At 51.0% G+C, this 24,318-nt stretch overlaps 1 protein-coding gene across 3 annotated transcripts in view; it reads left to right on the top strand.

Moving 5' to 3' along the window:
* RXRG (retinoid X receptor gamma) overlaps positions 1-19,766 on the top strand; it is a 43,008-nt gene extending 23,242 nt beyond the window's left edge. Inside the window, exons 2-10 of one of the 3 annotated variants that reach the window (XM_075422475.1) lie at positions 5,069-5,328; positions 8,508-8,652; positions 10,488-10,667; positions 14,358-14,518; positions 15,232-15,361; positions 15,893-16,025; positions 16,806-16,897; positions 17,133-17,238; positions 18,053-19,765. In XM_075422475.1, the coding sequence (XP_075278590.1) occupies positions 5,069-5,328; positions 8,508-8,652; positions 10,488-10,667; positions 14,358-14,518; positions 15,232-15,361; positions 15,893-16,025; positions 16,806-16,897; positions 17,133-17,238; positions 18,053-18,200 (1,355 nt within the window). In that variant the 3' untranslated portion in view covers positions 18,201-19,765. Of the gene's footprint in view, positions 1-5,068; positions 5,329-8,507; positions 8,653-10,487; positions 10,668-14,357; positions 14,519-15,231; positions 15,362-15,892; positions 16,026-16,805; positions 16,898-17,132; positions 17,239-18,052 lie in introns of all 3 variants that reach the window. The other 2 variants (XM_075422476.1, XM_009939247.2) reach the window with 2 other exon arrangements.
* The last annotated feature ends 4,552 nt before the right edge of the window (positions 19,767-24,318 follow it).

Raw genomic sequence — 24,318 nt, forward strand, 5'->3', positions numbered from 1 at the left:
CAAGATTGCTTTACAGAATCACAGAATGTTTGGGATTGGAAGGGACCTCTGTGGGTCACCCAGTTCAACACCGTACCGAAGCAGGGTCACCCAGAGCAGGCTGCACAGGACCGCGTCCAGGCGGGGCTTGAAGATCTCCAAAGAAGGAGACTCCACAACCTCCCTGGGCAACCCAGTGTTGAACACTGATACCTTTCCTCTCAAGGCTTTGCTGGGTGTCACTGCTGAAGGGGCATTAACCAAAAGAAACTTGCAACCTGTGTTGGTTAAATAGACAGTGTACGTAGGGCTTGGGTGGTTCTGGTCTCTGTGCATTCTCATTCCTCTTTCTGCTCAACTGTAATTGCGGAGACTGTTGTTTCTTGTCATGATTTGGGTGAAAATCAAGGCAGCTTTACTGGTTGCAGCCTGGATGCTTCTCTTCCTTCTGCCTTTACTGAGGTATTCAGGGTCATTTGCACAATCTCACAGGTAGTCTTGGCTTCTATGCCTGCACCGGCTTTACCTGTGAAGTGCTCACAGCACAGAGGTATCCAAGTTGGCTTTATCAAGTTAGTGTTGGTCCTCAGCCAGTTTAGCTGTGTTAATCCAGACCTGACTGTTTAGCACTGGTGTGATGGACCTGGAGCTTTGTGCTCTGCAGGTGCATCTGTTGGACACCTACGCGTCAGCTGTGAGGTTGACAGGGTTCATCTATTGCTGATTTTGTGAGACTGTTTGTGCAGGTTTCCCATCCTTGGACTAGAACTTTGCTGAGGTGGAAGTGAAACACAGGTGAAAGTGGACTACCAGAGCTTTGTGTCCTTGCTCTGCTTCAGTGGCTGGTGGGCAAGTGTACCGCTGTTGCTTGTGTCCTCAAGGGCACCATTTTCAAGACGCAGAGAACTGAGTAGTTCCTAGGGTCTTCCCTCATTTTTTCTAATACCAGCAGAGTTGTCTATGCTGACATTAGGTATGATGCTTATTCAGAATGCTAAAGCAGCAGGTTGGATGTTGTATCTGGGTGCACGCTTCCAATCCATGGCTGCTCTCTGCAGCGAGTGATGGGATCCATTTGCAGAGGCGATTTGAAACAGCGAAGCACCCAGAAGCAAGTTTCTTCTTTCTAAACTTTGCTTCCTGTAAAGAGAAGGCTGGACAGGGTGCGTTTCTGTACAAGAGAGCTTGTGTGGGGTTGGTTGAGGCAGTGGGTTCTCTGGACACTGCATGTTTGCAGTGGAGACATCAGAGAAGCTGCACAAGATAGTTCCCTCCTCTCCTATCTTCCCCTGTTGCTCCAGGAAAGAAATAAATACAATATCAAGCTTCCTTGAACCTTTCTTCAGGAAACTACCTGTCCAAGCATTAACGTGGAGGAGGGAGACAGAGGAGAAAGACGTAAACAACCCCATTTGTGGATCGGAAATAAGATCGTCTTGGATATGGAGTAGGTGGATAGAAGCAGTAGTGAACCCTGATGCTTGGTGCAGGGTCTCAGCCGGTCTTCCCCAGCAGATGTGGGGGAGCTGGCCAGTCTGGGAGCTCATTTGGTGCTGGCGGGCAGGGGCTGTGCCAGCCGCAGAGCCCTGGCCTCCCGTCTCAGGGCTGCCCTCCACTCCGTGGGGCTGCGCCGCAGCTGGCTGAATCCCCGGCATCGCTTGTCACCTCGCATTACCTGACGGACAGACTCTGGGACCGCTTTGGCCTGTGTAAATGTCACCTGTGCCGAATGCCGCCGGAGAGGCGGAGGCGGCTGGCTGTGGCTGGCACGCAGGACTGAGTCCTGTCTCCCCATTCCCCCCCGTTCTGTCCCAGAGCTGCTTCCCCACCGCAGAGCAGCTCCTTCCTGGTCCCGCTCCGCTGCCAGGCTGATGTTTGCAATCTCTGCTGTTTGCGTTGTCCGAGCCACCCTGGCTCCTTTGGTCTGAAACATCTTTGAGGGTACTCAGCTCAGGGAAGAAGCAACCCCAGTGCCAAGGATGCTTTGGCATGGTCCTTTCAGCACACCTTCTGCCAGCCATGCAAATTGTTCCTCGCACAAGCTGATAACCTGGTAGCAGTCACTTCTTGCATCCCTCTCGGAGCACTGCAGCCTGAAAATGAGAAGCTGAGGGGAGTAATTCCCCAGGTGCAGGAGGCTGCATTTCTGCTCCCTGGGGGACTGACTCGGTAAACTTATCCCAGGGAGAGACTGGAAGTCAAAGTTTGAACCACCTTGTAGAGTGGTTTGCTGTAATTTGTTTGTTTGGTTTTTTTTCTGCTTTTATAAATGGAGTTTGCATTGCAGTTTATAGCAGATAGATAAAATTGTAAAAGGAAAGGTAAATGTTTTTAAACTTTTTTTTTTTTTTTTTGACCAAGGGGTTTGTCCCAGCCCTGGCAGGACACCATCTCCAGGCACCTTTGGAACAAGCTTGTTAACTCTGGTTTGTGTCTTCAGGCCCTGGCTACAGCCTGGCTTTACATCCATGTGCTCTCCTGTAGATTTTCTCATTTATCTGTCCATCTCTGCTGGCAAACCCTCTTTCATGCATGCATGCTTCCTCTTTGGTGTCTCATTGCTGGGGTAACAGAGGTAGGCACAAGCTCTCTGGGCTTCCTGGCTTCAACCCTTGATCCCATCCTGGGGGCCAGGGGATTCCCCTGGCCATAGCCCTTGAACAGTCACCTCTTGGCATGGACACAAGCACACCGTGGGGTTTGCCCAGACAAGCAGTCTCCTTAGGTGCAAGCCTTGCTTTGGGTCTTTCTGGAGCCTTTCTAATAGAGAAACTTAGTGGTGGCAGTGTTTCTGTAAGGTATGGCGTAAACGCAAACAGTTAAATAACTCTCCTGGGAGCCTTCTCTTATTGGTTTAAATCTTCTTTATGGTACTTTCAAAATATGCCCTTTTCTGTGTTAATGGAAAAGGATGAAGAATCATTCTTCTCCTTAGCTGTCCTAATGTGATAGATTTCTGCCCAATCTCCCCTTCAGTGGCTTATTTTCCAAGCTGAAGAATCCTCAAAGGCAATGCTGTTTATCTAGTTGTTTAAAGAGGCATAAAAACAATGTCTTTATAAGTCTGTGCTGCAGATGCTGGGGAGGACTGTGTGCTACGGTACCAGACTACTCGTAGGTGATGAAAAATGCATTTGCTTTTCTCTGAAGCTGAAAATGGCACAAGTCAGGATGCTCCTTTTAAATCCCAGAAAACAACCGAGGAGCCTCTGTGAGCTGAGTGTTTAGGTAAGGCGGGGACCAGGCAAACAGCACATCTTCTGCCCACTGTGAAGGGCTCTCCTGGCAGCTGTCTCTGGGGTGAAAGGCTTTTGCGCTTGGAAGCCATTACAAGCTAGGGATGTTGCTGTCTACTAACAGAAAGCAGGCTGTGTGTCTCCATGCTGGTGGCAGGGGGATGTGGGGTGAGTCTCTCTGGCAGCAGGCAGAAGCCCTGGCTCTGCCACCAGACCACATTGCTGCCTCCAAGGCTTCTGCTGTTGTCATTGAGCCGGCTTCCTCTTGCTGCACGTTGCTTTCCCACTGGGAGAATTGATCCAAAAAGCCAAAGCAAGAATTGACAAAGACCTTTTCTCCCCCTCCCTCTGCAGAATTAAGTCTGAAGTGGGTTGATAACAGCGGATCGAGTCCTCCTTGACTCTGACAAATGTCTTTAATGTTATTCAGCATGCTGACCTTTTCCGGTCTTTATTGTGCATCTTCCCTTTGAATCAGATTTGATTGTTACTTCAGGTAAAATAACAAACACTGTCATGTAAATAACTTTGCAATAATGTTAAAAGGAGGAAAAAACCCAAACAAACAAAACACCAAAGCGCTGCCTTACTTGCAAATGCAATGGGAACAAGCATCCTCTGTGCCAGCTGTGGAAAACCAACTGTGTGACCTTCCCAGACAACATCTTTGCCTTGCTACTCCAGGGAATGGTCTTCTGTGTTGAAAAAATCAACAGAAAAACAATGGTTTGTTGAAATGTTACTGACAGCTAATGCTAACTGGGGTCGGTAAATTCTAGGGGAGGGAGAAAAAGTCATATAAATCCATAAAACATAGCTATATACATAACCCGTTGGGACTAGTGGGCATTTAATACTCAGATACTCTCTGAATATTTGAAGTTGGCCTTGCGGAAGACGGCGTTTAGGCCTTGCGTGAAGTGTTCAGCGTTGGAGACTGCCCCGAAGTGGCGATGCTCAAGGTTATATTGCTTTTCTACGCCACCTCTTCCACACTGCAGCTTGGGGCAGATTGATCTCATAGGGCTACTGTGTGGCTCGGTGTGGCAATGTGCACCAGAGCTCTTTACTGCAGCAGGAGGAAACCCTCTTTCCTTGTGGCTGTCTGCCCAGGCATGTCTATGTGGCCACAGTCTGCTCTGTCTTGTACTAAGTGAAGAAAAGTAATAGACAAAATATTTTTGTGGATGCCTTATCCTGTCATCTGTGTTGCTGGCATATCATGGGCAGTCTCTGTCCTGCATTCCTCCAGCTCCTCCCAAAGATGCTGGTGTCAAGTTCTGAGAGCTGGAGGAATGTGTGAAGTGGCACGGTAGACAGGTAAGTGGGTGGGAAGTGGAAGAGCTGAGCCATAGGAAGAGGGGGAGAGGAAGAGGAGCCTGCTGAGCATGATGCACGGGCCATTGCAAGGAGCGAGGGTGCTTCATAAGGCATGGGGTGTGTTTGGGGGTCCCGGACTGGCAGGTGGGGATTTCTTGGTTTTGGATGTGCACTGTCTTTAGGGCTCACATGGACAAAAGAAATGGGACTTCAGGGAATAGTTCAGAGAAAACTAGCCTGAGGCATGCAGGCTGCGGTGCCTTCTTCCAAGTCAGCTGAGGCACTGAAGCAGTGAAGGAAGATTTGATTATTAAGTATTATCTTCATAATATATTTTGTTGGTGTGGTAACTCTATTTCCTGTACCATAATCAATGTTTTGCTCTTTCCTTTTATAGTATAAGGCATGCTTGCTGGTTGGCTTTGAGCCTTGGCCGGTATCTAAGCTGACACGACCAACTCTGGGCAGCTGATTGCTGTACAGCCAGCATCACTCATAGCGAGTACGCTTAATCTTTCTGCTTCTCCCTGTAGATTCCCCTGTTCATGCCAGCTCCACATCTGTGAGCCCATCGTCAAGCCTTTCCACAGGAAATTCAGTGGACGGGCACCACAACTACCTCGAGGCCCCTGCAAACGCCTGCCGGGCGCTGCCGTCCCCCATGAACGCCATCGGGTCCCCAGTGAACGCGCTGGGCTCACCGTACAGAGTCATCGCGTCCTCTATCGGCTCGCACCCCGTCGCTCTGTCCTCGGCCCCGGGCATGAATTTTGTGACACACGCCAGTCCACAGGTAGGTTAGTGTACATGCTTGCTTCGCTGTGATTCCTGGTGCTTGGAGACTGGGATACATTCCAAAAACTTGAGGGAGTGGGCTGGGTGGTAGAATCTGGTGTGTTTTGGCCGCTTAGGGAGATTGGCTGTAAAGAACAATTTCCAGCATGGGAATCTTTCGGCATAAATCCCCATGGCACAGACACAGAGAAGACACCTGTATACATTTCAAAATACCCTGCACGGTGAGGAGAGAGAGCTAATTCCCAGGGCTATTCTCACCATGGGTGCAATCCAGTTCCCCTCCACTGCATCTATTGCAGGGTGTGTAATTACTGTATGTGGAAATAGTCAGGGCAGCCACGGGCTGCAGCATGTGAAGCAAGTCCCTCCTGCAAAAGGAGATCTGCTTTGTTTCATGATTTGGAAAGGAGACAGACTTTCTACAGAGACACAAATGTTAATACTAAATGCCAGCCGCATACTCTGTTGGATATAGACTTTGCCAGAAGAAAAATGAAGCGCTCCTCTGCTGACTTCCTGAGCTCACTCAGATGCTGAGGTTTCTGCTCCAGGCAGGGAGCATACCCAGGCTTTGGTGTCTCCCACAGCCATGGATGGGCTGGGAGCCTCCCGGGGTGGCTCTGTGGGGCAGGGACAGGGACAAGCCGCCCCAGGAGCCTGCCACCACCTCTGGCATGGATGGGACCGAGGTGGCTGCGTGCTGAAATGCTCTGGGAGTGCAGATCTAGGTGGAAATTCTGCCTTTTATTAACAAGACTGCATTTTTAGTGGGCCCTGGAGGTAGGGAGAGTCTCATGGCTCCTGCTGAGGAACCAGTCAGGAGATGGCCTCTGAGCCTTCTGTGCCCCAGATTCCGCTGCCCAGTCTCCATGGTCCGTCCGAAGCTCTTCCTAGTGCCTGCCACTGAAGCTGGGAGAGGATGGGGGGGGGGAACCCTGAAGAGCTCTGAGAGAGTATGAGGGTGACTTGGCAGTTTGGCTTGCTTTTCACCAGCAACCTCAACTCCTGCATGGGGTCTGGGCTGTCTGCAGTGGGCGTGCTGGGCATTCTTTCTCCCCTCACACCACTTGACTGTTTCCCATCGACTTGACAATATTTGTGCCAATAGCACCCAGGGCAGGTACTTTGTAGTGGTGGAGCTGGTGGCAGGGCTGGCTGCATGGAAGCCTTTCCTTTGGGCATGGGGATGCTCCGGGAAGCGACTTCCCCAATCCAGGCACCACGCCAAGTTCCCAGCTCCAAGGAGCAGGTTTCAGTTATGTTGTCTCTAATGCAAGGAGACAGCTGGGCTTTGGGGATTCAGCAGGGGGGCTGCTAATGGATTTGGGTTCAAGCAGTTGTCCCAGATATCATACGTGATTGCACTTAACCTGCAGGAGTTAGGCTCCAAAGACACTGATGGCTAAAACTGCCCCGTTTCTTCCCCCACGTACACTCTCTCTCCCTGTTATTGTCTCAAAGTGCAGCCAGAGAGAAAGAAAAGGTGGTACCTGAGCTCTGAGTAACATTTTCAGCCATAAAAAGTTCCTCCTGGCTCAGCATCTTGCCAAGAGAAGTTTTCAGGGTAAAAAAAGGTGACTGGACATTTGCGGTGAGAAAGAAGTGGATTTATCCTTTCCTTAAGCCGAGTTTGGATGTTGAAGCATTAGGATTTGTGGCTGCCCAATGCCTGGGCTGGGTCTCTTCTGGGGAGAGTGAACTGCTGAGTGATATTTTATTTTTTTTTTTTTTCCCCTATACACTTTTTTCCCCAGTGCAGCAAAACAAGCTGGCTTCTAATGTCGGAATTTTTTCTAGATAATTTGTATTTTCAATGTCATCAGACCTTTGAAGCTTTGAAAAAAGAGGGGATAGGGATGAGAGAAGATGAAAACAGGCTTCATCTTTTTATTTTTCTAATAACGGTTCCAAAAATTGCAATTCAATGCACACTTCTTGTTCTTTGTTGAAATTCCCTGTGGAAACTTGTACTGTTTCATAGGAAACAGGCAGTTTCTTGGAGCAAACAGAGACCTTGCAACGACATGCGTGAAACCACAACATGCATGAAATCTAGTGGTTGAGATATTCTGGAGACTGTAACGAAGGCTGTAGCTGGATTTCTGTCCAAAGCCTGGTTTTCTGTCCCTATTTCTGCCCTCTTGCTGGGAAGATGAAATTCAGCTGATAAATCGGCCCAGCTGTTAAAAACAAGCTCAGTGATGATGCAACCATCCCCAGCCCTCAAAGCATGGAAATAGGAAAGATGATTTGCTGGTGGATTTGGAGAGACGTTGCTCTGCCCAGACAACTTCTGACAAGACGTGCTCGATGGCTCTTCATCCTCACTGCCCTGCCGAAAACAGCGCGAAAGCAAATAGCAATAAAACGAAGCCCTGGGCAACATCAGGCTTTGGTCTCTGATCGATGTCAGTTTGTAACCTTTAACTTGCAGCAGCCGTGAGCAGCTCCTGGGGCTCTCAGCTGGGGGGTCTGGGCTGTTCACCTGCATCTCGCTGCATTTTTGATTTTTAGATGCTCAGACTGCTCCCTTTTTTCTTTTCAATCTGGCAACCCCAAATCTGCTCTGTTCTCCAGCCTGTGATAGTGTTTGGGAACCCGAGTCCCAGGGAGTGACCAAGATGGCCATGTCTTCATGCATTTATGCAGATTTGCATATCGTGAGGCAGAGGAGCTAACCCACTTACCACTTGTTTTAAAACATCATTACAGCTTCCCCAGCCATGCAGCAGTGCAGGTTTAGTTGAAATGAATGGCTTCACTGTAAAGCGCTTCCTTACAAAGCTGTCGGTGCTTGAGACCATAAGCAGCCAATGATCAGCATCCTCTAACGAAGCAGGTGGGATCCCACCAGCCCTGTCACTTGGAGGCTGTAACTGAGCAGCTGAGGGCTGCTGCCTGCCCTTTTCCAGCTCTGCTTAGTCCTGGCTTTGGTTACAGCAACAGGGCAGGGTGAGGGGCAATATCTGCAAAGAGGCATCTGCTTAAACCCCTCCAGCTGGATTCACCGGAGGATGTCTGTCTGCCCATGGCAGCCCCATGGAGTTGCTGGGATAAGCTTGTGGGACGAGCCCAGCAGGGCCAGCAAGGGAGGGCTCAGCTCAGTCTGGGGTTGATTTCATGGAGGTAGGAGTCTCAACCCTCTAACCTGCCTTGTGGCTTCTGCTTCTGCAGCTCAACATCCTGAACAACGTTAGCAGCTCGGAGGATGTCAAGCCCTTGCCGGGTCTCCCGGGGATCGGGAACATGAATTATCCATCTACGAGCCCAGGAGCCTTAGCCAAACACATCTGTGCCATCTGTGGGGACAGGTCCTCAGGTGGGAGGTTTTCTTTCTTGGGGAAGGCTTTGCGCTGTGAAAACTCCCCTGATGCTCTGAAGCAAGACTCATGCGGGAGTGAACGCTGTGGAGACTTGCTGGGGCCATACGGGTGTTGCAGGATTTCTAACTGGGCTTACCCAAGGACTGGCTGTCTGTTTTGCAGATTAGTTGTGGTGTGCCCAAAAGAGAGCAAACCTAAAAGCCATGCGCTTCTCCCTTACGTGTATAAAGTCACTTTATGTTTTGTCCCTGTTTATCAAATGTAAACATATCAAAATCTCTATGTTCTTACTTACCTGTGCTCCATGTTAGCTGGACTTGGGCTGTGCCTGAGTTTTATCTCCTAACCTAGAGACCATGGCTGTGCCTTGCAGACCCTTGTGGAATTATTAGTAAAATTAAGGTTTATATGGAAAATGTAGCAGTGTTCACCCATTGAGGAAAAGTGTAAAATCAAAAAGAGCTCTGAGGACGGGACACAGCTGCAGCAGGCATGCGAGGAATCCACCAACACAGCAACTCCCTGCAACACACCATAGAGGGTGGAGCGGAGTGGAGACTCCATGGCCATGCTCCGTGATGATAAAGCAGGAAGAGATGGTCCTCTAGAACTGATAAGCAGCTCATCTGGCCCCCTGAGCCAACAGTTTTTTGAGACCTTGCCAGAGTGCTATCCTTTTATGAACTTTGCTTGTTTTAATATCATTTTAATACCAAAACACACCTCCAACCTGAAGGCTACCCGCCTCCGAGGTGTGACCACTCCTCTTTGAGTCTGCGTCCTCGATTTTTTGTAAACTATACCTTTAAATGTGAAGCGAGAGAATTTTACACCAATCATGATAGAAGGTATGTATGACTACAGTCACTCAAACTCCACCTTGAATGTAGAAAGGATATAAAAATAGCCAGGGAAATGAGGAATTTTCAGAGAAGAAGATATCACCGTGAGCAAGTCAAGGGAAACTCCATCTCAGACTGCCCCTGACTACTGGGATCGGCCAATGAGCTGAGCCTTGCTTCTCCCCGCCCCCCCTTGGGACGCTTTGGGTGAGACTTAGACTAAGCGCTTTTCTCAGGAATCTTAGAAATCTCTCTAGAGAGTTACTCCCTAATGTTTATAGCCAGGCTGTATTATTTATAAACTTTTCACGTGTTTTATACTTAATAATATCATATTTGCAGGTGCTCTCTTGCAGACAGTCACTATCACCGGCAATTCAAAAAACCTCTATACCTGTTGCACAAATAAAACGGCACTGTTTAAGTAGCCAGTTGTCACAGCTTCTCACTGAGCGTGGCCATGCCAGTTCATGAGCACAACTGGACTGAAGGTGCAGACCGCTATTAGTGTATCCAGAATCGTGGTAGCTTAATATACATATTAAACACGACTGGACTGGTAGTGGCAAATTAGATATCACCCAGAATTTAAACCCAGCCGCACCTAACCTCCCACTCCGGTGAGGAGAGTTAGAAAGCAAGGGGGTTTACTTTCTGCCAAATTACTCCATCCCTTATAGCGCTATGTATCAGTGCACCCCATTTGCCACCTATGGCTTTTCTGCACTTGCACCGCAGCTAAGATGCGGCTCTGCATCGTTCTCCTGGGATGTGGTCCGTCCTTATCAGAGGAAAGCGGCAGTCCTATAGTTTGACTGCTACTGGTCACTATTCCTGCTGAGAGCCACCAAAGCCAAGTCAGGCTTGCTAAGGTCATACCCTGCAGCTGGTTTTCTTCACCTTTGGAGTTGGTTTGAGCTCTTCCATGCTGGAGAGAAGGGCAGATGCCTGTCTGCCTGCCCGCTGATGGCCTCCCTTTGCCTCCCCAGGGAAGCACTATGGGGTGTACAGCTGTGAGGGCTGCAAAGGATTCTTTAAGAGAACAATCCGGAAGGATCTGATCTACACCTGCCGTGACAACAAGGACTGCCTCATAGACAAGCGCCAACGCAACCGCTGCCAGTACTGCCGCTATCAGAAGTGCCTCGCGATGGGGATGAAGAGGGAAGGTATGTGCAGGCTGGTGGAAGGAATGGGTTTATAGAAATTTTCCTCACGTTCATTAGGGTAAATCTGGGTCCTGGTGGCCCTCGAAGGCTGGAACATTCAGGGCATTTTTGACCTTATTTTGTGAAGGAAATGAGGCTGATGGGAGAAACTATTTCACTGTATTTTTCTTCCCATCCCATCTAAACACACATACTGGTGACTATTGAACCTATTAGCAAATTTTGACCCAAGCTTGCCTTTAGTTAGTGGCCCTCAATGGCTTGGTCACCTTGGACCCCTGTAAACCTTTGCTGTGGATAGCACCTGACAGTGAGGAGTCCTGCAGCCTGCTTGTGTCCTGTGTGAACGACAACCTCCTTTTTTGTTTTCGGCTTGCTGGCTTCATTTGTGACCTAATCCTTCTGCTGAAAGATAAGGGTGGATAATTTATTTCTATCTTTTATTCTATAGTTCTCTGTCATTTCTGCTCTTAACCTCGCCTTTGGAGATGAGCTGTGGTACGGCTCGCATCCTGTGGTGGTTTTGTGCTGCAGGAGAGCGCTATATGGAAGAAGTTCATGTAGCTTCTCCCGTGTTCCACATGTACTCCCTGCCAACCCCTGAAGGACTCTGTTTCTGGTCCAGACCACCTTAGCTGTTGATCTGGAGCAAGGATGCAACCTGAGGCAATTGACCTTCAGGAGGGATTTTGCTTGAAAGAAGCCTCCAAGAGCTGCGGAAGATGGCACTTGTCTGTGGTGGGTCCTGCAGCCCTACTTCTCTCCCACACAGCTCTGGAGATTGCGAAGGTCTTTGCAAAAGCCACCACCGAGTGAATCTCTGCTGCAGTGAAAGGCAAGCCCAGCAGCCTGGGTGTCTATCTGTCTACCTCTGCCCCCTGCAGCTAGCTGCTCCCTTGGTGGAGCAAGGACCACTGAGCTGTATTGTCTCCCAGATTACACTCACAGACAGGTCAGGTAGCGACAACTAGCGCAGCTTTTAAGCTGTTTTTTTCCAAGATAAATACCTGTGCCACCTCCAGGGTTGAATACCAGCGGGGCTGAATGTCAGCTGTCCCTGCAAAAGGGCTACAAAGATGGTTAGGGGACTGGAGCATCCCTCCTACAAGGAAAGGCTGAGGGAGCTGGGCTTGTTTAGCCTGAAGAGAGAAGGCTGAGAGGGGACCTTATGAATGCTTATAAATATCTGAAGGGTGGGTATCGGGATGATGGGGCCAGTGACAGGACAAGGGGCAATGGGCACAAACTGAAACACAGGAGGTTCCAACTGAACATGAAGAAGAACCTCTTCACTCTGAGGGTGACGGAGCCCTGGAACAGGTTGCTCAGAGAGGTTGTGGAGTCTCCTTCTCTGGAGATATTCAAGACCCGCCTGGACAAGGTCCTGTGCAGCCTGCTGTGGGTGACCCTGCTTCGGCAGGGAGTTGGGCTGGGTGACCCACAGAGGTCCCTTCCAACCCCGAACATTCTGTGATTCTGCATTGGAGGCCATGCTGTCCCCCTGCAGAGCACGCAAGTTGCTCCCTGTGCAGCAGGTCAGACGGTGCAGGACAGAGCCCCGGGAGGAAGCTGTAACGCCAGGGACAGGCTGTGCCTCATCCCGTTCCCTGTAGCATCATCAATGCTGTGCTCCCCCAAGCACTTAGGGTGGTGGGGAACCGTGAAATGTTAACCTTGAATCAAAAACCTAATCCCAGGCGCAGCTCTTCCTTCCAGCTGGGTGCAAAGTGGTTCAGAGGACCAAGGTGTCAGCACATCTTCCCTTTGCAGAGAGTGAAAATTCAAACCCTGGGATCCTGGTGGGTCCTGCAGGGGTTTGGCTGCAACAATCACAGGGGCTTTGCGGGAGCTGTGGAAGCCGGGGATGGATTGGAGCTTGAACAAGGAATCCTGGATGAGTTTGCAGGCTGAGTGATGGGACTCGTATTTCCTTGGCATGCTTTTTCTTCCATTAAGATTGTAGTGGCTTTAGAAACACTTCCCTGGCTTCTTCCTGTCCATTACCCTAAAGAGGACAAATCCTCCCCCAGCTGGCTGACACATACGTGCCGTGTTGTCCTACCTCGTCAGCGCCAGGCTGGGTGCCCCACTGAGCCATCTCCTTGGGTACTGCCCGTTCCCCAGGAGCTGGGCAGTGCTGGGAAGCACATCCTCCCAGCGGGCAGAAACACAGGGAAGTGCTGAGCATTGCAAAGTGGTCCTGAGCCTCAGTGCTGAGGAGCCTCCCGTGGTTTGGCCCTTCCCCTGAAAGCACCCCAGGGTAAGCCAGGGCAAGGCAAGGCTGGCACAAGGGCTTATTTCCTGACACCGTTGCAAACAGAAGAGATGGGAAAGACACCTCCTGATCCAAACATCTGACCTAAAATCTTGTCATGCCCTTCTTGCAGCATCACTTAATTGAGAAAACAGGGATCAAATCCTCCCGCAGGCTTGCTGCGGGCTTGCTGAGCTGTTCCCTTTCTTTGTGTCCCGTGGGGCTTCTGCAGGACCCTTCTCCTCTTAAAAGATTTTTTTATCCCTTGACCCTGGTGGTTTTCCCTCTCCTCTGGATGCTGACTGCCTGGTGCAAGCCGTTAAGCTGTTGAATAGCGAAGCACCAGTATCTGCGTGGCAGGGGCCAGCTTTGCAGCCAGCTTCTCCCCCTCTGAGCCTTTCATTTCGGGTGTATAAATGCTGCAGCTCAGTCCAGGCTGTTCCTTGCGACCAGCCCAGCCGCCTACCCAGCTCTTGGGGGTTACGGGGTGCTTTGGCCCCTGCCCACGCTCCTGCATGGCAGTGGGGCTGAGGGCTGGTGTGTTGGGATGCTTCTCACCAGCAATGAGCTAAACTGATGGCACCTGCTGGGCACTTGCCTTATTTTTTTCTTCTTCAGCAGGATTTCCTTATTTTCCTTTGGGATTTCTCAAACAAAACACGTCCTGTGCACGCAGGACTGCTAATGAGCAACAAGACTTGGCATCCCATGTACACATGCCCTACACTGACCTGTCCTCCACACAGCCAGCAGCCCTCAGAGTTAATATCTGAGATCTAGAGAGAATTTCAGCGACTTTCTTCCTCCAGCCAGCAGATATTTTGGGAAACATACAGAAATGGGAGAAGAGAGTGAAGGCGTTGGGACATTTAGAGGTGCTAGGAAGGGTTGGGAGGAGAGATGGTAGAGGGAGAGGTGACACCAGGGCTGGGCCAGGCTGGGTAAGTGCTCAGGAGTAAGGTAGGCAGCACCTGTGGATCCAGCTGAGGCAGAGGGACCATCTAGCCCTGCTGCTGGATGCCCTGGCCGTTGTGTGGGACCATTCGAAGCACGCAGTGGGCACAGCAAACCTCAGTGTCTGGGTGCTAGGTCCCTCCTGCCCCCTCCAGCATCTACTGATAGCCGAGTCCAGGCTGCCACCTGGAGGTATCAACTCCTCTTTGTCTGGAGCTTCATACCTTGGAAATCACATGTTTTGTCAGATTCGGAGGCTGCTGGTCTACAGCAGCCCCAAAGCTATGGGGGGGGGGGGGGGGTGGGCAGCAATTTTAATGGGCATATATCTGAAATATCCATTTATTTTCTGTTCCCCCTGTCCTGAGGGGGTTTCTCATCCCCCCTCCCAGAGGAAAGGGGACCTGCTGTGGTGGTACGTGACCCGCTCACCCCAACTAAGTGTAGCTGTGGGTGTAAAGAACCACGTTTCTGTCCTGCAGCTGTGCAGGAGGAGAGGCAGAGGAGCAGGGAGCGGAGCGAGAATGAAGCCGAGTCCACGAGCGGTGGCAGCGAGGACATGCCCGTGGAGAGGATCCTGGAAGCTGAGCTGGCTGTTGAGCCCAAGACAGAGGCGTACAGCGACGTGAACACGGAGAGCTCAGTAAGGGGCACTAAAATCTCTTTCAGCTTGAGATGAGAGCCTCGGAGGTGCAATTTTCAAAGGCAAACCCTGTGTGAAGAGCTAACAGTTCGTAAGGGGTTTTTGCTTTGCACCACCTAAAAATCACCAACAATTTTTCTTTTGAAGATACTCTGAATGACAACTAGAGAACAGCCTATACGTTATTTTCCTAGCATTATTTTATCAGTTCTCTTTGGTTTCAATGAGTAGACAGGGCAATAGGTGGATGCCGGAGAGTCTGAGCCCTGTGCTGGCTCCACCAGTTGCAAAGCTTGTCTGCCCCAGTGACCGAGACTGACACGGAGCTGGACACAGAAGGTTTACTGCTGTGGTTTTACTGGTTTGGATAAAACTGCAGTTCGTGCCTGTTCAGAGGCTGCTTGATGGCTTTTAAATATGCCCTGGGGAACAGGACTGCAGCCTGCCATGCAGGGCTTGCCTTGCAAAGATCAGCAAGCAAGCAGAAAAGTCCAGCAACCAGCTGATTTGGCTGATTGTAGAGGGAAGAGTAGCAATAAATATCTTCTCTTCCCAGCAGTGCACAGCTAAGCTTATTTGCCATTTGATCGTTTTACTTGTGGCTCTGAGTATCGTTAACTTGATCCGATACTGTGTGCAGTGCAGACAGTGATTATCAAAGATTTTTCATTGACAAATTCTCCTCTTTTCTTTTTGATATCCCTCTTAATTAGACAAATGACCCTGTCACCAACATATGCCACGCAGCTGACAAGCAGCTCTTCACACTCGTCGAGTGGGCCAAGCGAATCCCCCACTTCTCTGACCTGACGCTGGAAGACCAAGTCATTCTCCTCCGGGCAGGTGATGTCCCCAACCTGTGGCCTCTGGGGCTGTTCCTGGTACCCCTGTCCCTTCTCTGGGCTGTGTGCCGTGCCAGCCAGGCTGGATGGTGAATGCAAAATCCCGAGCTGATCCGTCCCTGCTGTCAGAGGGAGAGGAACCCATCCTGAGCTGCGATGAGCGGCTGGCAGAGGCTGGGGCAGTGGAATCTGCTGTTTGTTCCCCTCTTCATGCAGACACGTGGGAGGGTTAGGGGAGAGGGAACAAAAGTGTCTGGGCAATGCAATTCTTATAACCACAGAACTTAGTATGTGTGGGGCACATTAGCCTGTATTTTTTTTAGGTTTTGTTTTGTTTTTTTTTCTGACACTTTGGGTCTTTTTCTGCATCTTCCTTGCTGCTGGCAAGGGTAGAGTTGATACCTGGGGTCCCATCTCTCCTGTGAGCTGAGTCTGAAGCCAGCAGGGAGAAACCAGCTCTCCTGATCCGTGTAGAACCGATTTTTCTTTTTTGCTGAACTGCCTCTTGTGTCCTGCACACCTCCTCTCGCAGGCTGGAATGAGCTGCTCATTGCCTCTTTCTCCCATCGCTCTGTGTCGGTGCAAGACGGCATCCTTCTGGCCACGGGCTTGCACGTGCACCGCAGCAGTGCTCACAGTGCTGGTGTGGGCTCCATCTTTGACAGGTACGTGGCCCGTTTCCGTCATCCCCTAGCAGTGGCTGCCAGCCTGGCGCTGTCTTTCCCCTCCAAATGGGAAACATCTCCTTAGTGAGAACTAGAGAAAACCCATGGTGGTTTGGGGCAAAACCAGCTTAGAATGAGGAGGGGACACTTGACTGGCTTGAAAACCAAGAAAGGCGTGAAAGCACCTTAGAAAAGGATTTGCAGATGCAGATCCTTGGATGGATGTGCAGGGGGAGTGAATTTTTCTCTGCCTTCTCTCTTAAGAGTTTGCTGTAACTGGACCTAGAGCTACAAGCAAGAGCTTTAGCTCGCAAAGCCTTCAACCCCAACTCGCTCATGTAACAACTGCACACGTGCTGTCTGTGCCATGCCTGCTCCCTGCCTGCTCCGTGCCTGGCAGGACACTGCGTTACTGCTCCTGCACAGCTCGCATGCGTAAGGGCAGTGCCCACATTTTGCATAATGAAAAATGGAGAGAAAAAAAAACCCATGTGCTTTTCCCCAAGCAAATGTAAATTGTGCTCTATAGTCCAAATGGGGCACAGAAGGCATTTGCTGTCCAAAGTGAGCACGGGAGCGAATTTGATGCTCAGGTCTGTAAAAGCTGCTGATGTATGTGTAGAAGAGCAGTGTGTGGCATCGCTGTCCCTCAAAGCTGCCTCCTCCTGCAGAGAGGAATTGGGATTATTCCCCGTGCCTGTCCCAGATCCCTTTCGGCCCCCAGCCTTGCTGTCCGTACCTGTCTCTGATCATCTGCCCACCCATGTCCCCCGCACGCAGGGTTTTGACAGAGCTAGTGTCCAAAATGAAAGACATGCAGATGGACAAGTCGGAGCTGGGATGCCTGCGAGCCATCGTCCTGTTCAACCCGGGTAAGTCTGAGGGCTGGGGCAGTCCCAGGTGACACGCATGCCCTCGGTGGGTCACAGACAGGAGGGCTGTGGGCACTGAGCATCAGGACTGCAGACAGATTTGTCCCGGTCCCTGAGTGCGTGACAAAAGAGAGCCTGAGTCCTTTCCCTCCCATGCAAGCAGTCACTTTGCTGGCAGTGAGGAGGTCTCCTCTGCAGTGACTTCTCCCCTACCTGTATTGTCTCCCTCACCCAGATGCCAAGGGTTTATCCAGCCCCTCAGAGGTGGAGGCGCTGAGGGAGAAGGTCTATGCCACACTGGAAGCCTACACGAAGCAGAAGTACCCTGAGCAGCCAGGGCGGTGAGTGTCCCCAAGCAAGGCAGGCACCTTAGGGCAGCACAACTCTCACCCTGGAAAGAGGAGACCGAGGCAGGGGTGTCTGCGCCAGCTCTGCCGGAGCCCCCAGAGCGAAGCAAGGGCAGGACACCAGCCAAAACTGCCCGAGCATCCCACCTCCCGCAGGCTGGCCTGTCCTCTCCGTGCCCTAGTCCTGGGCCAGAGCCTTTGGGGTGCTGGCGAGATACGATTTTCATGCTTTTCGATCCAATCCTACCCTCTGCTGGCCGAGCTCTAGAAACGGCGGCAGCTGGATCCATCGCCGCCAGCCAAGCCATGCGCCCACAGCATCTTCTGCTGTTCCTGGCTCTGGAGGTGACCGCAGGGTGTGGGGAGGGGGAGGCGGAGGCGGTCTGCCTGCTGCACCCCCTCCCGCTGCACCCCGAAACGGGAGGCAGCGCCTGGCAGGGGCACTGCGGAGGGGTTGCGCACCCTCCCTGGGGGCTGGGGGTTTTTGAAGGCTGTTTCAAGAAGGATTTAAATGGCACCACAGAGATAGAACTCGCTACATCAAGGCTTGGAGAGACAGTCTGGATGTATCTGATGTATCTTTTTTTATTATTTTTGGAAGCTTGAAAATACTAAATCCTGTTTTGAGAAGATATATATTCCATCCACACATGGGGAGAGAAGTCCTTGTTTTGAACACATAGGGGAATCTAAGACTGAGACATCTCCAAAGCATTTCTGGGGAGGTTTTGGGGCCTGATGCAGGCTTGGAAACACAGGAGAGGGTGGCTAGTGTCTCCTGCACACCTCTGACTCTGCTCTCTTCCAGGTTTGCAAAACTCCTCCTGCGCCTGCCGGCGCTGCGGTCCATTGGGCTGAAGTGCCTGGAGCACCTCTTCTTCTTCAAGCTGATTGGGGACACTCCCATCGACACCTTCCTCATGGAGATGCTGGAGACACCCCTGCAGGTCACTTGAGGGTCTGGCTCTACTCTGGCCAAACCCTGGCCCCCCTACACCCCCTCCACAGCCTCCCACCCCTCTGCTCTCGGCCTACGAGAGCTCAAGAGATGTCCTCCACCCTCTGCTCCCACTCGGTGGGATTGTCGTGGTTTTGTACAGCTGTAAATCACCCCCTCTAACCCTGCCTGGCCGTAGGGGGTCACAGATCCTCCGACCAGCTCACCAGTCCACTGCCCCCTGTACAGATAATTGCTTTAAATTATTTTTTCACTCTCAGTAAAAGCCAACAAAGCAAATAAAATACTATATGAGAGGCACTGGCTGGAGCTGGCAGAGCAGTGTCCTCTTTTGCTGCAGTCACAGGCCCGGCTTGGGATGGGGCTGACGGACTCTCCGGAGACTCGTGGGTAGCCCAAATCAGGGCAGGAACATGACTTGGGATGTGGCTGCATGTGCTGACGGGCACAGTCCTCTGGCCAAGAGAGAACAGGGATTGTTGCTCCTTGCTCCTGCTAAGCGAGGACTTGGAGAAACTTGCTGCTGTGAACCAGAAGACTTTAACTCTTGGACTCTTTGAATTTTTGAAGTAATGTAGAAAGTGGCTTTTGAATGTGCTTTTTTTTTTTTTCTGAGCTAGTCCAGCAATGGAGGGAAGAACCGAATTGCTTCATTTTGGTCCAGGTTGAAGTATGTTGGGGTGACCCAAACCTGGTCTGCTCATGGATAATTTTCATTTTTCTGAAGCTTCATGGATCCTGTTCTCAGGCTTTGGTTGGTTGTCTTTTTTTTTTTTTCCTTTTTTTCTGCCCTCTGTTTTGCACTGGAAACAGGCTCTTCAACCCCAAATTTTTAATCTCCTACCTCCATCAGTGAAACTTGCAGAGAGGGAAAGCACAAGACACTAACAAAACCTGCCTCAAAGGGCTGCCTGGTCTTTCCCCTGCTCAAGTGGCACTGCTGGAGCTCCCCATTGCAACTGAGCTAACTGGAGTCAAACGAGTTAAAGACATGAATTTGTTCAATACACGGAGCTTATCCTGGTGGGAAAATGTCCTCCCAGGAACCCAGCAATACTGCCTGTCTTATTATTCATAAAACAGGTGTAGTGTTAAGTGATCTGCTCCTTCTGACCCTCACAGCAGACAGTGGGGTGAGATGCAGCCGTGCTTCGTCTGTCCGCATGACAGATTGCAATGCTGCCGCTCGGCGACTCGGGGAAGTTTGGGGGAAAGGAAGAGTGACAACAGGAAAGAAAGAAGGATAAAAATGAAATGTTTTGTTAGAACTCCCACACGGAGGGGACATGATTCATTCTCTAACATTTCATTGTGAAAAGGAGAAGGAATCAAAAAAGTAGAAGGAAGAAACAAAAATCCAAAATCATGAAAAATCTAATATTCTTTTTTTTGATGACGCTGGGGAAAAAACGGGGACAACTTCAAAAGAGGTGAAAAGCATTGATTAAGGGGCTATTTTTTGTTGAAAAGGTAATTTTCCATTAAAAGGGAAGTGTTTAAAGACAGAAACTATTCAACCTGCTCATTTGTAAAACCTTTGCCAGCGTTGGAGACACTGCGCGCAGACCGTGCTGGGGTGGCACCAGCAGCGTGCTGGGGGTTGGACAAAGCAAGAGGGCACTGCCAGCCTGGGCTGCTACAGGCTTCACCTTCCAAGAGCTGTGGGCTTCCAAGTGCTGATCTCCAACTAGCTGGGTTGGTTTCTTTTCACATAGTAAAGCCTTCGGTTTCTCTTGACCTGCTCCCAGGTTTGGTGGTTTAGATCAAGGAGGTTGGTTGGCAGTAGCAAGAGAAGCAGAAGCTGATGCCACCATGTGCTATTCGTGCTTTTTGTTGCACTATACAGAGGAGAACCTGAGGGTCCTCATGCATGCAGCAGACTTCTTGCTGAGATGGTGTCCAAGCGTTGTTTTGGAACACTGCAGCGCTTTGGCTCTGGGGTGAGCTGCTGCAGCACAGTGGGCTGAGCCAGCTGAAGAGGACAGGATGCTTCCACACCAACAGTGCTGCGGTTGCTTTCAGGAGCTCACAGGTTGTCCTCTGCACACAGTTGTTGCATCTGTGATGGTAAGTATTTACACAGAGCTGCCAGGTTGGAGTTTAGTTTAGCCAAGACATCCCAAAGTGCTTTGGGGCATGCTCAGCCCTCTCTTGATAGGAGCTTGACGTAGACAGCGTGATGCCTTGCGGTGGTTTAATTTGAGTCTGTGATAAGGGAGTCGGAGTCCCTGATACTTCACATTGCCAGAACAGCGCAACATGTGGGCAACAGAGAAAAATAAACTGCACAGCAGAGTGGGATCCAGCACCTAGCTCACAGGGCCCTGCACCTGCCACCTGCAGTCAGTGCAAGCAGAGCTTGCGAAGTCCCGGGACTGATTCACCTCAACAGTCTTGGTGCTGAGCTCCACTGCCTGTGCTATCAACAGTCACTTTTTGAAGCTGGAAATGATGCGATATGACAACCAAGGATGGGGCAGGAACTCTTAAAGTGGCCATTTGTGGCTCCTGGATGCCTCCACCTTTACCAATCTACCTTGAGAGCCTGGAAAGGTGGTCTCTGGGTTCTGGGCTACAAGGCCTCCAGGCTTGCCCTCTTACTCCAGGTGCCCAGTGTGTTTTTGGGAAAATGTTGTGTACTTGATCATCTGCTTCATGTATGCTCCACCACACACTCCCCCACCCTGTGTCTGGTAGGGCAGCAAGACCTTGAGACACAGAGCGTGGCCTCTGTAAGTAAGAGACCACTTGCTCGTCGCTATAGACAGTGGTCCTATGCCAAGGGAAGAAGTCATTGAGCAAATCACCTCTGTCCAAAATCATAGAGGACGTCACGTTTGATGTAACCTCCTGGATTTGGTCCTAACCGTGGGATTCCTCACTCATGTTGTGTACCTCTGTTACGAGGGTGTCAAAATGCTGCCCAAGAGCAGTGCTTCCCCTCGCCTTGCAGAGCATCGGGTCGAGTCTCTACAGCCACCCCAAGGGGCAAACCCCACAGCAGTTAGCAATAGCTCACTGGTGTAGATTTCCTTCAGAATGAGTTGCTGTGAAAGAACACCAGCTTGGTAGGGCTGGAGATTAACCGCTCTGCAGCCCTGCAAAAACCTGACTCTCACAAAATGTTAGAAATCACGATCACAGATAAGCCAAAGAAAACTTCCATCCTTGCACGTACATTCAGCCCCAGCTTGCGTGGAGTTACAGCTGCACAAAGAATGCAAAAATAACACCGCAGAACTAAACGAATCAAGAAATACCAAAGTTTAAGTCCCTTCCAATGTGGGCATTTTTCCTCACAGACGTGTGTCGTGATGGTGCCTTCAAAATCCAGGCATCAGTCACTTTTCAGGCATAACAAGGAAAGCGTAACAGGGTCCAGCTACCTACCCTTCCTACTGAAACCTGGCTCCTCCCATCTCCTCTGAATTTTGCTCTTGCCAGGTTCCAGTTTCTGAGTCTTGCCACCACTTTTTCTGAAGATCCAGTCATTGGTTTCCCCATGAAAACCTTCATAGCCTCAGAAGAAGCTCTGACTTTTTTTGCTTTGCTCTGGGAATGACTGGTGCAAGGCACAGTGTCATCTTCTCTTTCCCACCAGGCATCCCCTCTCGTGAGCTTTTGGAGTTAGCAGCAGGTCCCCCGCACCACGGGGAAGCTTTGTTTTAGTGCACAGGCCAAACATTTCGAAGCATTTGTTAATTCTGAACTGCTTGCTCTGTAGTGCTCCATGGAAGGAAACTTCAAAAAATACTGGGTTTGGTCACTTATGATGAGGGCCTTGAAAAATGAAAGCCACCTAAAACTCCACTGCTTATGCTAAGCTGGATTTGTTTCTCACCCAGAAATCAGGCCGGTGTGTTTTCCTCCCCGGTGTTCTTTTGGATTCTGTAGTGGCTGCTTCAGTTTCTCCTGAAGTTCAGCAACAGCAGTTCTGGACTGGTAATAAAAAAATCCAAACCAACCAAATCTCGAGCTATAAAGGTTTGAGCTGGTTTGCATTCTGTTGAGCTCTGGGCTCCCTGCTGAATTTAGGGACTCAAGGGCATGTTCTACAGACCTGAGATGACTTTCAGACACCGATGGTGTGACTCTGAACTGAGTGCCACCACCACTGGCCTTTTCTTGAGGACATTTTGTCTGGGCTGGGCCCTGGACTGCCTTCACCATCACACCTGAGCTCCCCTGAGATGGTCTCTTAGCTTCCTGGTTCCTCTGCTTGTCCCCTCTGTGTTTGTCCCAGCTCTCTGCTGTCCCACCAAAGGCCCCAGGTGGGAAGCTGGGGAGGCAGTGCTGAACTGGTACCTCCTGCAGCCTGAGAAGGCATGGGGAGGAGGAGGAAGAGGAGGAATTACACTGATTTGGAGGCACGTGGGGGTCCCCAGAGCCCACGGTGGCAGTGGGAAGCAGCATGTTTATCCCTTTTCAGGGGATGATTGCTTTTATTTCAAGGCGAGGTACGTTGTGGTGGAAAGCACTATACAAAGACAGAGGAGCCCTGAGGAATCCCCAGGTGTTTGTCAGCATCAACGGACAAGGACCAACCCCTACCTATGCAAGGCCAGTGGCTGCCACCCCATACATCTCTCGTCTCTCTCCCTATGCCCTCTGTGCAATTAGCTCTACCCAAGACAGGATTAGTTTGGGGGATTTTAGTGGTAAAGGGAGCAGATTTTACCAACCTGGGGGTATCGGATAGTGTTGTGGCTGTGGGCTGGCTTCTGGCTTGCCCCTCTGCCTGGGCTGGCCAGCCCAGCTGGATGTGCAGCAGCTGATGCCCACAAAGGGCTGTGAGGGTGGCTGGAAGGAGAGGGTGGTGCAGATGGATGGTGCTGTCTGGTGGGCAGTGCTTTGTCTTCTGGGTCACGCTGGCTTCAGGCATTAAAGTCCCTAGCTGGCATCATGATGTCCAGTGCCTCCTGTCCTGAGGAAGGTGGCTAGAGTGTGTAGAGAGCACAACTCATCATCTTCTTTGGTCCTCTCTGTGCCTGCTTCTGGGCCCAACCGCAGCAGGGAGATGGCTATGGGAGATGCATGGCCCCTCTTCCAATGCTGTGGGCTTGTTAATTTGGTAGGCAGCTTCTGTTTAATGAGTTTTTTTTCCCACACAGGTTTTTTTAACACCTGGCTGCCTGCAGACCCTACAGCTAGAAGGAGGAAGCCTAGTGCTGCTTCTCCTCTGCTTTAATTCTCTTCAGCTGCTGATGCTGTGGGCTGCTGCACCTAATTCAGCCCTGGGTGAGCTAATCATGGAAACCCTGACCCTCGGAGAATGCAGCAAGCTGGCTGAAGTACTGCCCCCAATCTTTTGTAAGGCTGCTGCTCAAGTTGAAGGTGTACTTTGGGAAGGGAAAGGTGAAATTGCCACGGGACCCTCTAAATGCTCTCAGTAAGGAGGTTTGGAGAGCGTGTGTTGCATGTTTTACCGTTTTACTGGTTCACCTGGTGACTATCCTCTGCACGAGAGCAGCTGTGTGCCGGTACCTGTGATCTATGTGGGAGCTGGTGTGTAAATTATGGGCAGCAGCACCCTGCTGCAGCCCCCTCGGTGTGGCGTGCTGGGCCGGTCCCTCAAGCCTGATCCTTCATAGACAGCTGGGCGTTGTGCACAAAAGCTGCGAGGTAAAGTGGTCTCCAGACCCTTCCTCATCTGGAGACGAGGAGGAGGGGGAACACCACAGGGTGATAACATCTCCAGGGGAAGGACGTCCCTCCCAGCTGTTCCTGCATCTCTGAACAGACCAAACTGGGTGGGCCGTCTGAGTCTGTGAGCAAGGTGCCCTGCGCCAGGCCGTGGTTTTTAGCAGTGCTGGGGGATGGCATCCCCACCCTACTGGGCTGCATAAGGAAAATCTCCTGCCCTGCACGGCTCTGCAGCTGGGGTGGGGTGGGATGGGATGGTTCTGCTGGTTTGCACAGGGAGGGAGAGCAGCGTGCGGCACCTGGAGCCCCTGGTCACGCTGCAGTCCTTGCTGGGCTGGTGTCCTGGCAATGCGGCATCGATAGATCTGGCTACCCAGAAACTTGGCTGGAGCTGCTCGGAGACCTTCAGGAGAGACAAAGACAGAGGCATCAGAGCCCAGTGCCTCCCTGCTGCAGCTCAGCCTGCCTGGGTG

The sequence above is a fragment of the Opisthocomus hoazin genome, chromosome 6 (genome assembly GCF_030867145.1).
Source record: "Opisthocomus hoazin isolate bOpiHoa1 chromosome 6, bOpiHoa1.hap1, whole genome shotgun sequence".
NCBI lineage: Eukaryota > Metazoa > Chordata > Aves > Opisthocomiformes > Opisthocomidae > Opisthocomus > Opisthocomus hoazin.